We start from the raw sequence: 15,477 nt of genomic DNA on the forward strand, positions 1-15,477 counted from the left end.
TCTTTTGCCCTTTCTCGCAATCCTGTTCCCTCCTCCCCAGGTTCAGTCCTGTTGTTATAGTTGTATGGCAGCCCATACGGAACTGAGACAGGACACAGAAGAAGCAGATCAGGCCCTAATCAGCTTGTGTCTCCACCAAATGCTGTTCTATCGTACAGTAGCCCAGCCCTAGGGGCATTTATTCTTTACTTTACTTTCTCTGGTTCGTTTCTATCCAGCCTGTTGTCAACGATAATGTTTAAATCAAATCATGTGATCCTACAGCAGCAACCTAATCACAAAGTGTACTGTTGAGACTAAAAAGGGCACCAGGACATAACACAATATGACAAAAACACTGATAAAAAAGAAAGAGATTAAAATTCACAGAGAACAAGAACATAACAAGCTGTAAGAAATTGTGCTAGTGTTTGTGCATGTGCATGGGATATAAACAGAAATGAAAGCAGTAGATCAGATATTACTTCTTCTAGTTGTATTTGAAATTAAGTAGACAAAAATAGGCAGCAGTACTCAAGTACTGTACATAAAGTAAGTACAATTTTGGTATTACTTAAGGATTCCCATTTTATTCTTCCATTTCAATACATTTATTCACCAGTTGTTGTTTACTTTCATATTAGGGTGTTGTCAGTTTTTTTTGTATGTCAGACAAAAAGGTTGGGAACCACTGCAACAGAGTATAACGACATGCATTACTGTACATTAACTAGATGCAGAACAATGCTTGTTCCCCTTCAGCTAGCCTTCGAAATTTGTCCTTTCTGCCACTCGATGGAGCTATAATGCCGTTAAACCAGAATAAATCTGTATTCTAACTCTTTGCCCAAACTGCCTTTATTTAGTGCTTGAAACGCTGGATAACTTCCTTCTGGTGCAGCATTGCGAAATGAACTGAAATGAAAAAAAGGATACAAAACACACATCATTCATTCATTCGTTCAACTCACCATACAATCTCTCCTATCTTGTGTTCCTTTTCTGTCAAAGACTTTTCAGATCCTTTCAATTAAAGACTTCCTCCCTCTGCAGATCCCCTTGCAGACCCTATGGACATTGTGTAGAGTGATGACTAGTGTGTGCACCCCTTCATCCGCCCATCACCACACACAAACATAATATACAACAACTGATTGTGTGTCAGTGAATGATGTGCATTGAAAAGTATTGGCTCTCAGACGTAGATGCTTGGCCGAGCAGGCGAAAGAGAAGCAAAATTCTGCAGAATTGCCAACGCTGACGCACCTGTCCCGGATCGACCCTCCCACCTCCTGTCTGACACTTCGGAGGAAAAGATCTCTGTCCTGTCTCAGTCCAGACCTCCAAGCCAGAGGAAAAATGGGCAACATGGCAACAGAGATCATTGCCTTTCTCTTGACCCTTTCTGGGTGGATCCTGGTGTCGTCCACCCTGCCGACAGACTATTGGAAGGTGTCCTCTGTGGATGGGACGGTCATCACCACAGCCACCTTCTGGTCCAACCTGTGGAAAACCTGTGTGACAGATTCCACTGGTGTGTCAAACTGCAAGGACTTTCCCTCAATGCTGGCTCTGGATGGTGAGTTTTGGGATTAGAGTGGTTGATGCTGCTGCTGTACCAGTGTGTAATGTTGTCTTTTCTAAGGTCAGAGAGCGGAGACGGAAACATATCTATCTTTGTTCATTTGTGAAGATCCATCTGACCAATGTTGCCTAAAATCTTCAACACCTGTTGTTTTTTTTTTTTTTTCTGGATGGATGACTACCATTTTAAACAAATGCATTTGGAACTTGATATTTCCTTCTGTGACCCTGGGTCCAGGGCATAAACAACGGCCACATTTAAAGCTAAAGGCCACCAGATGCATATTACAGTGAAAGAGCCGAGCTGGACCGATACAACCTCCTAATGTGTCTGAATGAAGCAATCTGAGAAAGTCATACAGTCATAGAGTGGTCACTTGTCACATTACTTGCTAGTGTTAACTATTAAGGTTTTAGCTCGTAAGTGTAGAATTTGCCAATGTCTTGAGGGAATTTGAGACATATGCAGTATCGCTTCTTATATGATGCCACTCGTGAGAAAGGGAACTGCATTCTGTATAGGGTTTGAATTCTACGACACAAATTTTAAAGCCCTTTAAACTCCTGTCCCTTTACTCCTGACCTCTGGCTTAAAGCAGTGGTTCCCAAACTTTGGGAACCACTAACCACTAACCCTCCAAAGGGTCCCAAGATCAAGTTGAGGGGTCACCAGATGGTTAAAGTTGTTTCAATTTTTGTTAATTTTTGCTTTTTCTTGTGTAATACTTGTCCCACCTCCTCTGGCCTAAAATGAGCGAAATAGCTTGTACTTGCAACAGCTGGTTTTTCGGAGGCAGCAGAAAACAAGTTGTGACCACAACACTTTTATATCATCACCTTTTAAGTTGATGTGATGCACTTGTTAGCAAATTAGGATTCACAAGTAGACAATGCATTATATCACAATCCACCAAGGTTTAGAACCACCAGTTTAAAGCACTCTCCCCTCCTCTCTCTCTTTCTCTGTCATGAAGCCTATATCCAGGTGTGTCGGGGTCTGATGATTGCTTCTGTGTGTCTGGGTTTCTTTGGTGCCATTCTCGCTCTAGTGGGAATGAAGTGCACGAAAATAGGAGGTTCAGAGACCACCAAAGCTCGCCTGACCACCCTCTCAGGCTTCCACTTCATCCTCAGTGGTAAAATGTGCATTTTAGGAATCTAACATCTAAAAAAGGAACTTATTCCATTTTTGAATAAATTAACATTGAGCAAAATTACATTATCAGAGCTTTCTGCTTTGATTTCAGTCAAAATTTGAGGTAGAAATCCTTCTATTTCTCTCCATAGGCCTGTGCTGCATGACCGCCTGCTCCATATATGCTCACAGGATCACGAGTGACTTCTTTGATCCTTTCTTTGTTGCTCAGAAGTAAGTTTTCAGGATTAAAAGAGAGATTTGTTTGACAGCAGATCGAACACTAATTCAGATGAAAAAAAGTCCAGTCATTACTTTCTTTTTTTTTTTTTCCATGTCAACCTTGCAGGTTTGAGCTGGGAGCAGCTCTCTTCATCGGCTGGGCTGGATCTGTGCTGTGTATCCTGGGAGGACTTATCTTCTGTCTCTCCCTGTCAGAAGGCTTTAATATTAGGCAAGTTGCTTACTTTTTTGACATGCTGGATGCTAACAATGTAATCCCACATCAGTGATTTAGAGGAAATCTGATTTGGACAAACTCTAAACTCTGTCAGTCAAATTTAAATAATTACTTTACCTGCAACAGAGAGACGGTTACAGTCGAAAACATCCAGTAATCTCTCTCAACATCTTGTCTCATAATTGCTGAACCTACAGGCCAAATTGTATGATTGTCATTTTTGATTAGTTAAGGGGGCCAATGATGGCTGAATGTTTCCTTTGTTACAACGAGGACCTTCTGGAAGTGAAAGTCACCTTGACTGAGGGCAGCCATATGGAAGTATTGCATCAGGCAAACTAAGAAAGCCAGCCTTCTCTTGTGTTGACATCCTGGGTCATCATTCGATGAGCATATTCATATTGTAAACAAAGCAAGCAAGCTAAGAGGAATAGAAAGGAGGGAAGGTCTAAGGAAATGTTAAGCAGGATTTGGTCCCAGCTCGGGAGATTCCAATTTGGACTCGATTGGATTCTAAAGCTATTCTACTGTCCGACAAGCCATTCTGAGGGAGTATACTGGCACCTTTGAGCGGACTTTATAGTCCGTCCGAACTGCTTGTTGCACGGTCAGATATCTTCGGAACCCCCCTCCCTCCATACCTTTCTGACATCGGATGGGGGGGGGGGTCTGTTATATAAATGGTAACATGCTAACACGCATAACTTAGATCGAGAACATGGTAAAAAAAAGAAATGATACATCAGCAGCTGAAGCTCAGCATATTAGCATTGTCATTGTGACCATGTTAGCATGTTGACATTAGAATTTAGCTGTGCCTAGTTTCAGCCTCAGAGAGCTGTTAGCATGGCTGTAGACTCTTAGTCTTCTTATATTGTGGATTTAGCAAGACAGGGGAGGGAAACAGAAAGGAGGGAAGACGTGAAGAAATATTTATGATTTGGTGCCAGGCATTTGATTGTTAACCACTTTTTTCATCTTCCCATATTGTCTTACTTCCACTGAACTCCTTAATTCTATCCTCCAGGTGTTATTTATTATCTGTGGAGAACATTGTAGCACGGCAGCCAATGGTGCTTGACTGAAATGAGGTTCGAAACATATGTTTTTGTTTTTTTTGGCTTAATATTTTTCGTCGTGGTTTCTGCAGAGCTGAGTACTCCTACACTGGAGCTGCAACATTTGTGACAGCACGCAACAAACACAGCAGGACAACCAACAGCGTCCACAAGGAAACAGGGGAGCCATCAAGGCAGTTTGGAAGGAATGCCTATGTTTGAAACATTCAGTTACAGTTATATGAGTTGATTGTGGAATTTATTGTAATATTTTGTGGTCACAAGAAACTATGTCACCAGTAAAACAGAAGGAAGGAGCTCACTTTATAAACTTTTGTGCCAGAACTCTATAAAAATAATGTCTGGACAGTGTAACTCACGTGACAGTTTACATAGTGGCCAGATTAATCTTTAAATATGGCTTCTTTATTGGGACACTTCTGTCATTGCACCATACCCAAAAGTGAAGCTTGTTTTTCTGTTAGGGCAGGAAATTTGATTTGGCACAAAACACAGTTCAAACTCTCAGGTCACCTTCAACACGCTGGCCTTTTCTGTCTGCCTCACATAGAGTGGACGAACATTAAATCTGTATTTCATAATTCTTAAGTCAAAGGCCAACTGGACATCAATATTCAAAGAAGTCTGCAATAGATTTTAAAGCATTTTCCAGCATTTTTTCCATTCAAACCAGAGGATATCACACAGATAGCAAGTACACCTTTTGTGTGAGCTTACTGCAAGAGTTTTTTTTTTATATGAATACGAAGGTTTTGTAAATTCAGTGGCTATTTTGTTTAGATTTTTCCACAAATGGTAAGATCATTTAAAGCAGTGTGCCGAATTACAATTTCCAATGTGTTTTCACTATTAGACACATATGCATGCTGTTTTGTAAAATACAAAATTGTGTAAAAGTGACCAAATATCATTTTAATAAGTAACTAGAAAAATTAAAACAAAGATTACTTTTTAACACCTGTATAGCTGTGGTCGAATTCTCCTGTTTCTTCAAAGTCACAGAAGCATCTTCAGCTTAAAGCTACATCAGTTAATATTTCTCAAAAAGACGGATGAAACAATTGAAGAGCCTTTTCTCGTTTTCCTGGTCTAGACTGATCTGACCTCCAAGGGTCACTACATCACATCTGACCCCAGAGAGGGCTATGCAGAGCTCAAGGCCGGACCGGAGGTTTCCCCTCCTATCAGCCATCCATCTCCACCTAAGAATTATTATCAATAGGAACCCCAGGCTATGTTACACAAAACCTCTTGGCCCACAGGTTGGATACTTGAACCAGCTGGCAGGGAGCAGTTGCCCTGTGCTCTCTGCCGCCTTGCATCCGTAAACAAGTGTCAGGTATCCGGGGCTCTGCAGAACACTCTCTGATATAATAGTAGTATTGTATGGTGTAATGTCGGCATTACTTATTACAGACAGAAGAGGTAACAAAAACCACAGATGCTAGAAAAGGTTTGATGCAGTAATGCATCAAACTATTTCTAGCTTACAATTTTTAAATCATTTTAAGAAAAGAAATTTTCAATATAAATGACAGCTAACAGAAGTTATATCTTAATTGAGATCTTGTTGGTTACAACTTAATGTCCCAATTTAAAATAAATTTATTCCAAGTGCAATCATACTTGGAATAAATCATAATCATTCCAATCATAATCTACATCCCCCCTAAACCTGTTACTGGTGTATTCTGAAGTTAACCAACTTCTTAAACATCCTACCTGTCAAATGCAAGAATATGAATATTGCAATGTGCTTGAAACTAGGTGTGTCCCCCTTACAGAGCAAGTAACCCATACTAGTGGTTTCTAAGCTGGGGGTCTGGACCTCCAGGAGGGCTCACAAGATGAACCTAAAGGGAGGTGAGATGATCACCGGGGTATGAAATGAAGGAAAACTAAATTCTGCTACTGAAAGTTATGCATATTTTTCTTGAGAATGCTGTATAGTTTTACAAACGAAAGGAAGGAACGGATGCAACTTGTTCACACATTCCTGAAACGTCCATGTGTGTAGTGACCTGTTGCTAACAATTTAATAAAAAGAAAAATGTAGGAATGAAATGTGTTAGTATATATATATATATATATATGAATTGTATGGATTTACATCCTCAGGGCTCTAAAAATTATTCAAATAAAACATGATGAGGTGTTGCAAGAAGGCATTGCTTTATATTAAGGGGTCACAAGCAGAAAAGATTGGGAACAACTGACCTTTTTTGGGTAAGTGGTAGTTGTAGGATGAAGTCTGAGGGCACAGAGCCACCACTCCCTCCCTCCACCCATAACTGCAACCACACCACCAGAGAGCAGCATTAATGCACATTTAATGGTTGACACATGTGAGGGATCTTTGTAATATGTAGTAGTTAAGAATCTGTCCTTAGAGCTTAATTGCTGAGAGACCACAAAAAAAAAATATAGTAATAACTTTCACTCAGATTCGTTAGTTGCCGTTATGCTCTCTTGGCTGTTATTTAAAGCCTGGTCAGCTTGGTCTATATAAGCATTCCTTTGTTCTTTTTTTCTTTAGTGTCATGCTAATTACAGCTAATCAAAGCCACCCTCACAGAAAGAAATAAGGCTACCCAGCGGTCCAGATATCTCCTCACCACTACCAATAACTTTGTCATGAGCCGAGAGGACTTAGAAACAAAGAGGAGCTCTTTCATCCCCGAAAGAACATTCATCACTCCCCATAACTCTCATTACCTCAGATTTAGCTCTAATTAGAACAGCACAAAGACGTTATGCCGTGATTATGAGACCCACAGCACAATGTGGTCTTGGTAAAATTACTAATAACTGGCAGCTTAAAGCCGCAGGCAAAGTCAGGAACGATGCTTCAAGCAGCTTCGGTCATGGCAGCAGTGTTATTACATGTTTCATGGAACATGTAAAGGTCAGAAATATACACTGTTTTTGGTCAAATCTCAAGCACAATCATATAATTGTCCAACTATTGTATATATGCTAAAATTAGAAAAATGCTAACTGAGAGATATTTGTGATTTACATTTAATTTCAAGTGGCCCAGAGTCATAGCAATTTAATGAGGCAATCCACCAATTTTACACATGGAGATCTGTTTAATAATAAGGTTTAATAATATCTTCCAAATGGTCAGTTATCTCTCTCTATATATGTCAAAAATATGTCTCAAAGTACTTTTAAATTATAGCAAAAGCAATCTCCTCTCTCTTCCTGTAGAACTTCATAATATTTTTAATGGCTCATCTTGAACTTGGAGGTGGTTCCATAAATGTGATTTGGGGTAACTAGTTAAGCCCACCCATCAGAGAAAACCACACTTGACTTTTAGCACTTAGGTTTTAGTAGATAAAAGAAATATCATAAAGCTCCATAACTCACTCCAGCTTCCACCCGGCCAAATACTCACATTACAGAAACTTGAGACGCTTTAATTTCCCTTTCACTTCGATGTTATGGTCGGAGAAATAACCCTGATATTGCCATTGTGATGTTATCAGGGTTATGTCTTGTTGTCCCTCCTCCTAGGATTGTTGACAGAAAGCCAGTGTTACGAACTGAGGTGTTTCAAAGATGTGGGCATTTAGCAAGCACCAAGGGTCTAATTAAAGATGCTATTGAGTTGCATTGCAAGAAATTTAAGACTCAGTTTTTTTAGGCTTGACCTAAAAATAAGGGACTTTAAAGTCAGGATGTCTTGGCCTCTGCTTGCGTCAATTTTGACCTTCTCTCTTCTGTCTCTTCTGAGTCCCCCAATTATGTGGAAGTGCAGTACAAAATTCCTTTTAATTGGGCACTGATTTGTATTCTTAAGTTTCCTATTTTCAGGATATTTGACTAACTGCATTATGAGGTGTTAAGTGAACTTACAAGGCTGGGAACTACAGGATTACTTAAAAAACACAGTTTTATGGAAGTGAAATAATTTAAGAAAACTCTGATACCCTTAAGATGTATGGCTAACGCTATAACCAGATCTAACTTTTTTTTAACTATGTCTCCAAATGAGGGGAAATCCAGAACAGTCCAATGGGGGCATGAAGTCTTTGGTAATTTGAGATACATGCTTAGGTGAGCACTCTCAGTCTTGATTCAAACTTGACAACTCTCAACTTTGGCCCATGGGAACCTAAGTGTCTGTTGTCTCTCACCCACACATGCAGTAATGCCTTGATAACAACAGTACACCTTTGCTTTGTGCCTGTGATCCAGTCGTCTCCTTTTTTTTCTGAGAAAAACAGTGGAGCAGGAGGCCACTTCGACATCTATTTGATTTCGGATTAAAACTCGATGTTTGGCTCAGGGTGAACAAGACGTCTGCATGAGTAAGGGACTGCCATCTGAACACAAAACAGAAAAAGAGAGGGATATCACCAAAAGTAGATTGTGGATGAGTGATCGAGGATAAAAACAGAAGCTTGACCAAATAAGAGCTTCCTTCGATCTGAAATCTAGATAGGAATCCACTCAACGAGAAGCCCTGCGATGCAGATCCGTGTGGTCCAGATCTGGGGTTTCCTGATCACAGTGCTTGGCTGGATCTTCGTGGCCTGCACTATGGCCATGGAAGGCTGGAAGATCACCTCCATTGGGGGCATGGGGGGCTCCTCTATAATCAAGGTGGCCTGGTACTGGTCCAGCCTGTGGAGATCCTGTTTTACAGACTCAACTGCTATCAGCAACTGTTACGACTACCCTGTGCTCTGGTCTGTGGAGGGTAGGTAAACAATTTTTTGTGTAATTCAAGCTGTATTTGCTCTATCTACCAAACCCTGAGTGCTTTTATTAATGTTTGACCGTGTCTTGCTGTGGAACTCCAGGTCACATCCAGATAGTGCGAGGTCTGCTGATGGCTGCTCTTACCCTGGGCATGCTGGGGTTTGTGCTCAGTCTGATGGGTATGGAATGCACCTTCATTGGGGGAAAAGATCGGTCAAAGTACAAGAAGATCTATGCTGGGGGATGGTGCCACATAATCAGCGGTAAATGTCTAGTTTTAATAACAGGACAGTCATTATTGAGATGTGGATTCTGTTGATCAGTTAAGTCAATGTCTGTGGGTTGCCTACATGCAGTAAATGTTGACGTTTTTTCAGTGTCCATAATATGATATCATGCTTGTGTTTGGGAATTCTGCACGGCAACAGATTTTTAGCTAACATGATCCATTTCTTTTCTAGTACGTTTTTAAGGATCCGTGTGTTTTTGACAAAGGTATACACAGACAATAATTTTGTAATCCAATTTGGAGATTTACTGTTTTTAGTGAATTAAAATCTGGGGAAAGGCAAAACAATGTGCAGCATGTTCAAAGGCCGCTCACCCCAAACAAAAGGTTTTAGCAGTGCTAGCAGCATGGCTCTTGGGATGGCAAAATCAGACTTGGTCTGCCAGTTAAATGAACTTAACTGAACTTTTCCTCTAGCACCATTATCAGGTCAAAATTTTAGTTTGTCCAATACTTTAGTTTCTTACCAAATACCTCCAAAATTGAATGACATTCCCCTCGGCCTCAGCTTTACTTTGTGTTTAGTGCTCATTAGCTAATGTTAGCATGCTAACCTGCTAAACTAAGATGGTGAACATTCTAAATGATATAACTGATAAACATCAGCACTGTCATTTTGAGTATGCTAGCTTGGTGCCTGTTAACTACATTTAAGTATAATATATAATCTTTTCTCTAAAAAGATTAGTGAAGGATTAACCATAATTTATTCATAACCCTGTCTTTCAAATGAAGAAATGGTGACAGAATTGTTCCGTCTGAGGCGTAAACCCTCTTAGGCTAAACCCCTTTAGGCTAAACCGAATAAAAGTAGCATTATATTTAAATTATCTCTGAAATCATTAAAAAAAAGAACAAATGTACTTGATTGGATAATATTCTTTTTGTAATTTGTATCTATACATACCCAAAAGTAGTTAGGGTAATACTGCCTTTAGCTTATATTTTGGATTTGTTATAACAGCTACATTTAATGTTCTACCAACACATTGCCCTGCAGACTGGGTTGGTTTATATGTGATCATACTCAAATCAAACACCAAGTATTTTACAGTAAATAGACAGTGTTCTTAAGGGGGCACCTTCCCCAATATGGTCTTGTGACATGAGACCGCTGGCTGGAATTTGGTGATTGTAATACCATGATATACTGTAAATCCTTTTTAAGATTTTCTAACCTCAAAAATGAAGTCTGTTTGTGACCACAGGCGGCATATGTCTACCTGTTGTGACCAATTTCCCTTATTTTATTTAACAATTGAAAAAAACAACAACTAATCTCTCATGATCTCAAAAAATAAACATAAATGTCTTTTTCTACTATTACTACAATTATTATCCTATTATTCTATCATTAAAGTCTACATTGCATGGTTCTTTCTAGCCAAAGAAAACAACAATAAATAGGTCTATAGTACAAATTAAAGTTTCTTTAAAAAAGTTGCACATCAATATTTTAAAAAATGAAAATATTAATAATAGTCCATCCTACAATATAGTTATATTGTTTACTCAGAAAAACATTTTCTTTTATTTATGTGATAAGCATTACCCAGCCCTAATTTTAATTCTGTCAAACTGCTTTGACTTTGATAATCAAAAAATTTGCCACAAATGGCAGTTTACAAGTTTTTTTGTCCTTCTCTTAACATGATTTGTCTTCAGGTTTACTGTCCGTATGTGGGTATGCTGTTTATGCACAGTATGTCTCAGTAGAGTACTTCAACCCTGACTTCGATGGAATGAAGTAAGTTAACAGGCTTAAATGTTACATATTCTGTAACCTGTTTCAGCTAAAAATGATTTTCAATAATAAACCGGAAATCTTGAAATATTTATCTCTTTCTGTTTTTTTTAACACTAACAGGTATGACCTTGGCACTCCGCTGTTCCTCGGCTGGGTCGGCTCAGCTTTTCACATGACCGGTGGTTTTTTCTATTTGTGGTCCGTGTGTACACCGCTCTGTGGACGAGACGACACGTGAGTACGGACACATGTTGTTGTTGTTTTCGTAACATGGCAGGGGAAGTGAATAAATAACTCCATTCTCCACTTCCTCAGTAAATACATGTGACCCATGTGCTGCAGGGGAATGACTCATTAACCGAAATGTACGAGTCTCTATTAGTACTGAGCAGTTTAAAAGTGGCAGTGTGCAGATGTTCATTGTGAGTACACTCTCTCTCTCGCCGTGCAGCATAACCCTCAAGCCACAAAAAGAGGTCTGGTGTTCTAAAAGCTTTCCCGGTTAAATGGGGACAGGAAAAAACTGCATGCTATAGGTCAGTTTCAACACTAGAAGGCACTCAGAGAGCACACATCTACATCAATGCTGAGCAATTCTGCAGCATACTCTCACGCTCATGTTTTTACAATTTTTCCCTTTTATCCCAATATTCCTCTTCCCAAAGCCTCTCTGACACCCAACTGGATGTACATTTTTTCATAGGTTTTTTTTTTTGAGACATTCTGCCGCTGATGAGTGACAGACAGAGTGACAAACATAACCTGGCTGCAGACTTTATAGTAAGTTATTTACTTGTAGTGGCTATAATCAGTATTTTTATACAAACAACACCTGAGTTCCTCTCAGCTCTGCGGAGCGTACCAGCATCTTTCAGCTCACTGTTTTAGTTTGGCGGGCCACAACTCTACCCGTTTTGTTTCAGTCCCACAACTGTCGTCTGCATTGCTTTCGGCTGCGGCTGGCAGCTAAAAACAAGAGCAAGATATTTGCTCTTGAGCAAGATAAAAGTTCCCATGGGAGACCAGCAGTCTTGTTATGTTCGACAATAATGTCTCCCTCTCTCTCTCTCTCTCTGTTTCCAGGGTAATCAACATCCGACCACGACCAGACCCCGAGCAAAACAAGTCCACCACTGCTTTGTCCACAGTTTCGGAGATCACCTCCAAGACCAAGGTGTCCTCTGTTTCCGAGCTGTCATCCAAGTCTGAGCGCTCAGGCGTGTCTGGCATGTCCTCGAGATCGGGGCGCACATCCGAAGCCGGACGCACAGCCAAGTCAGGGCGGTCATCGAAGACAGGGCGAAGTACCAGGTCTGCAGGCTCGAGATCGGCATCAGGGTCAGGGTCAGGATTGGAGTCCAGCCGCTCGTCGAGGTCCAGCCTATCAACGTCAACAACGGAATCCAGAAGCAGCAGCAGCAGCCGCACAGTGTCCTCATTGTCAGGCAGTCTGAGGAGCGAGACTACACCATTCATCAAAAACTCTTATATTTGAATAAATGTGACATATTATGTAAAGGACAAATGTTAATGAATGTGATGAACAGGTGATGTCAGGCTTTTCTGTTCAATTTATGAATCATTGGCTAAAGCAATTTTAATTGTGTGTTTTGTATCAATAAAAACTGATGAAATTGCTGTTTTCAAAAATTTTTCTTTAAATCGTTTTTTTTTTAAATCTTTAATGTTATGATTTTTATCAACAATGTGTGAAAACTAGTGCTCTCCTGAGACACAATGTACTCAGTATAACACATCAATTTTTAATAGAACCGTCAGCCTGTGTGACCTTTTAGAGAACAAATAAATCTCCACTGGGCAAATAGGTCTGGTTGACAGTAAACAGTGTCTGCTTTGCTCTTATTCAAACCTTCACCTAAATACACGAGCAGGAGCAGTAAGAAGGCTGGAGCTCCACAGCTTTAACCTGAAGCAAAATCCTTGTGGCTTTTATTTTTTCTTGAATTACTGGCGGACTACTTCCTTTACAAGGTAGGGGGGTATTAACGACCTCCACATCTGCCACTATTGGCTCTGCATTTCCAGTTGAATTTAATCTTGCAGCAGACTGCTATGTTTACAGCTGCAGTATTGTAGATTGTACATTATATGTACATTGAAAAAAATAAAAATCAAATAAGGTGCCACAATCTCCGAACATTTCAGTAATTATTTGTGCTTAATTAGAGAAGGCCCTTGTATTTACCAGACCGAAGGGATGTGGAGGAGACTGGCTCAGATCCTAGGCCTGCTGCTCTGCATACTGGGCTGGGGCTCGGTGGGCTGCACCCTTGCTATGGACCAATGGAGGTGAGTCGGCGGACACAAATAAAGGGAACCGATGCACTCAATTTTGGGAATTTGCAAGGAGGAAGAGGCTCGACAGAGGATTATATCTTATATAAGAAGATGATACAATTTTATTTTGGTATAGTGATGTCATCAGGGTCACCTCGGCTTGGATGCTTAAATTTTTTCAGTATCTGTTTTTTCTTTTTTCTTGTTACAAACTTGAGGCAGGGAGTTTGAAAGACTTGGGCATTTACCAGGCAGGTAGTGTCTAATGAAACACATTACTGAGTTGCATTATGGGAAATGTACTATTTTTGGGGTTTGACCCAAAAAAATAGGGATTAAAAGCGACAATTTTTCAACCTCTGTTGATGTTGTTTCTTCAGTCTCTTTTGAGTCGACCAAGTTTAATGAAGTACACTCACAATGTTTCTTTAGAATTTTGGTGGGCCACTGGCGGTAGGCAAATAGGTCTAGGAGAGCAAAAAGAGTAATGCAATGCAAAAAGACTGTACAAAAACAGAATGTAAATGAGTGCCAAAACTTGATTAAACCCTTTTGGTCATATCATGTATTTACTCACTGAAGAGTGGCCCAGGTGGGGGGTCAAGCGGGCTCCTCTGTGGTGGTGACCGCCTGGTACTGGTCAGGCCTGTGGAAGGACTGCTATGAAGACTCCAGCGCTCTGGTGAACTGTATAGACTTTGGGGTGCTGCGGACGGTCAGATGTGGGTGCACTTTGATCCTGTTCACCCCACGATAATAAAAAGTAACATGCCTGTTTAGCCATGGATGAATGAATTATGACCAGGACGTGTGCTTGTCTGTACTCCAGCGTACATCCAGGCAGTTAGGGGGCTCCTGACGATCGGCCTTTGCCTCGGCTTGATCGGCACAGTGCTCACATTTTTTGGAATGGAGTGCACACACGTTGGGGGAGACCAGAGAAGTAACGACGTGCTGTTAATAACAGCATCTGCTTTCCATCTGGCTGGCTGTGAGTATAGACTTGGTGTACGTAGAAGCAGCGTCTCAGAACTTGTACTCACCGGTTTGCCTTCTTTTTTTCCATGTGTCATCGGCTGTCCCTCATGCAGGTGTATCCGACGTGGCTGGTTATTGTTTATACATAAACAGAGTGGTTGCGGCTTTTCTACACAGCAAAGCAGATCCGTCAAAACTGCGGTAACATTTGGTCTGTAACTAATACTTATTAATAAGTAAATGTGACTAGATGCAAGACAGTTGCCTATTTTAACTGTTATCTCCTCAGCTATGAAATTGGACCACCCCTATATCTTGGCCTCATGGGGAGTTTCCTCATTTTCCTTGGCTGTGCAATTCACTGTGCAACTGTGTACAGAGTTGACCCCCCAGACAGGTTTGTTAACATACCAATCTAACTGAATAATTTCACTTTCCTAGTAAGATTTGAAACTACAGTAGTTGCCATTTCCTGGAGAAATGTGGGCAAACTTAGCAAATTCCGACAAATGTTTTGTTAATGTTGTTTCTGAGCGCATGCCATGCTCCCTCTGCAGCAGACTTCCCATGGTTCCCATTATCAGAGAAAAAGAAGAGGAAAAAGAGGTGTTCAGAGGAAGAAAAAACATCCATGGACGATCAAAAAGGTCAAATGACTCCCGAAGCGTTTCTGTGTACAAGGTGGCTTCCGCTGTGATTGTGTAATACAACAGATGACTCTGAACTGTCCAGTTCAAAGTGCAATGTATAATCGGGGCTGTAGCCAGGATTTCAAAAATACTAAGGTCATATTAGTATCATATAGGTCATATTTTAAAAAAATCTATATATTTTTTCACATCATTCTTATTCATTGAACTGTTATGGTTACCACCTGTTTTTACAAGTGGGTTCCTGTTTTGTTTGTATCATGCACAAGCATGTTGGGAACACATTGCTGAAGAAGACTGCAAGCCAGCAAACAACAGATGTATTTCTTTTTTTTTAATGGCCTTGTAAATTTTTTATGTTTCTTTTTTTTTTTTTTTGGAAAGAAATGCATTCAACAAGTTTGTTAGACCTCAAGGGTACACAATGCATTCTGGTGAGAAACACTGCATTTAAACACAACTTTTGTTTGTTTACAAGAAATCCCAACAGGGCACCTTTAAGTTACATTTTCAGTAGATCAGATCTCCTTACATTACGGTCAAAAGGCTGTTTCAATGAATTCTC

The 15,477-nt window shown here is 40.3% G+C and overlaps 2 protein-coding genes across 4 annotated transcripts; both read left to right on the forward strand.

The window, feature by feature from the left end:
• Nucleotides 1–1,338: 1,338 nt before the first annotated feature.
• Nucleotides 1,339–4,438, forward strand: cldn10a (claudin 10a). Its single transcript, XM_040142592.1, has 5 exons — nucleotides 1,339–1,558; nucleotides 2,538–2,699; nucleotides 2,851–2,932; nucleotides 3,048–3,156; nucleotides 4,316–4,438. The coding sequence occupies exons 1-5, from the start codon at nucleotides 1,339–1,341 to the stop codon at nucleotides 4,436–4,438; spliced, it is 696 nt and encodes a 231-aa protein (XP_039998526.1).
• A 4,277-nt stretch (nucleotides 4,439–8,715) lies between these two features.
• On the forward strand, nucleotides 8,716–13,258 carry cldn10e (claudin 10e). Of its 3 annotated transcripts, none has more exons than XR_005708683.1 (6): nucleotides 8,716–8,948; nucleotides 9,052–9,213; nucleotides 10,905–10,986; nucleotides 11,107–11,220; nucleotides 12,070–12,978; nucleotides 13,174–13,258. XR_005708683.1 is itself a non-coding variant. In XM_040142590.1 (5 exons), exons 1-5 carry the CDS (start codon nucleotides 8,717–8,719, stop codon nucleotides 12,479–12,481), a joined length of 1,002 nt encoding a protein of 333 aa, XP_039998524.1. In that variant the 5' UTR covers nucleotide 8,716; the 3' UTR covers nucleotides 12,482–13,251. The 3 variants fall into 3 exon arrangements, 1 of the variants encoding a protein (XP_039998524.1); XR_005708684.1 differs by having other exon boundaries at nucleotides 9,052–9,129; XM_040142590.1 differs by having other exon boundaries at nucleotides 12,070–13,251.
• Nucleotides 13,259–15,477: the final 2,219 nt, after the last annotated feature.

This window comes from Xiphias gladius, chromosome 13 (genome assembly GCF_016859285.1).
Source record: "Xiphias gladius isolate SHS-SW01 ecotype Sanya breed wild chromosome 13, ASM1685928v1, whole genome shotgun sequence".
NCBI lineage: Eukaryota > Metazoa > Chordata > Actinopteri > Istiophoriformes > Xiphiidae > Xiphias > Xiphias gladius.

Coding starts and splice junctions, on each gene's coding strand:
- cldn10a (XM_040142592.1), top strand. CDS start 1,339: ATGGGCAACATGGCAACAGAGATCATTGCCTTTCTCTTGACCCTTTCT. Junction 2,700..2,850: donor CTTCCACTTCATCCTCAGTG/GTAAAATGTGCA, acceptor TTCTCTCCATAG/GCCTGTGCTGCATGACCGCC. Junction 2,933..3,047: donor CCTTTCTTTGTTGCTCAGAA/GTAAGTTTTCAG, acceptor TCAACCTTGCAG/GTTTGAGCTGGGAGCAGCTC.
- cldn10e (XM_040142590.1), top strand. CDS start 8,717: ATGCAGATCCGTGTGGTCCAGATCTGGGGTTTCCTGATCACAGTGCTT. Junction 8,949..9,051: donor TGTGCTCTGGTCTGTGGAGG/GTAGGTAAACAA, acceptor GTGGAACTCCAG/GTCACATCCAGATAGTGCGA. Junction 10,987..11,106: donor CCTGACTTCGATGGAATGAA/GTAAGTTAACAG, acceptor TAACACTAACAG/GTATGACCTTGGCACTCCGC.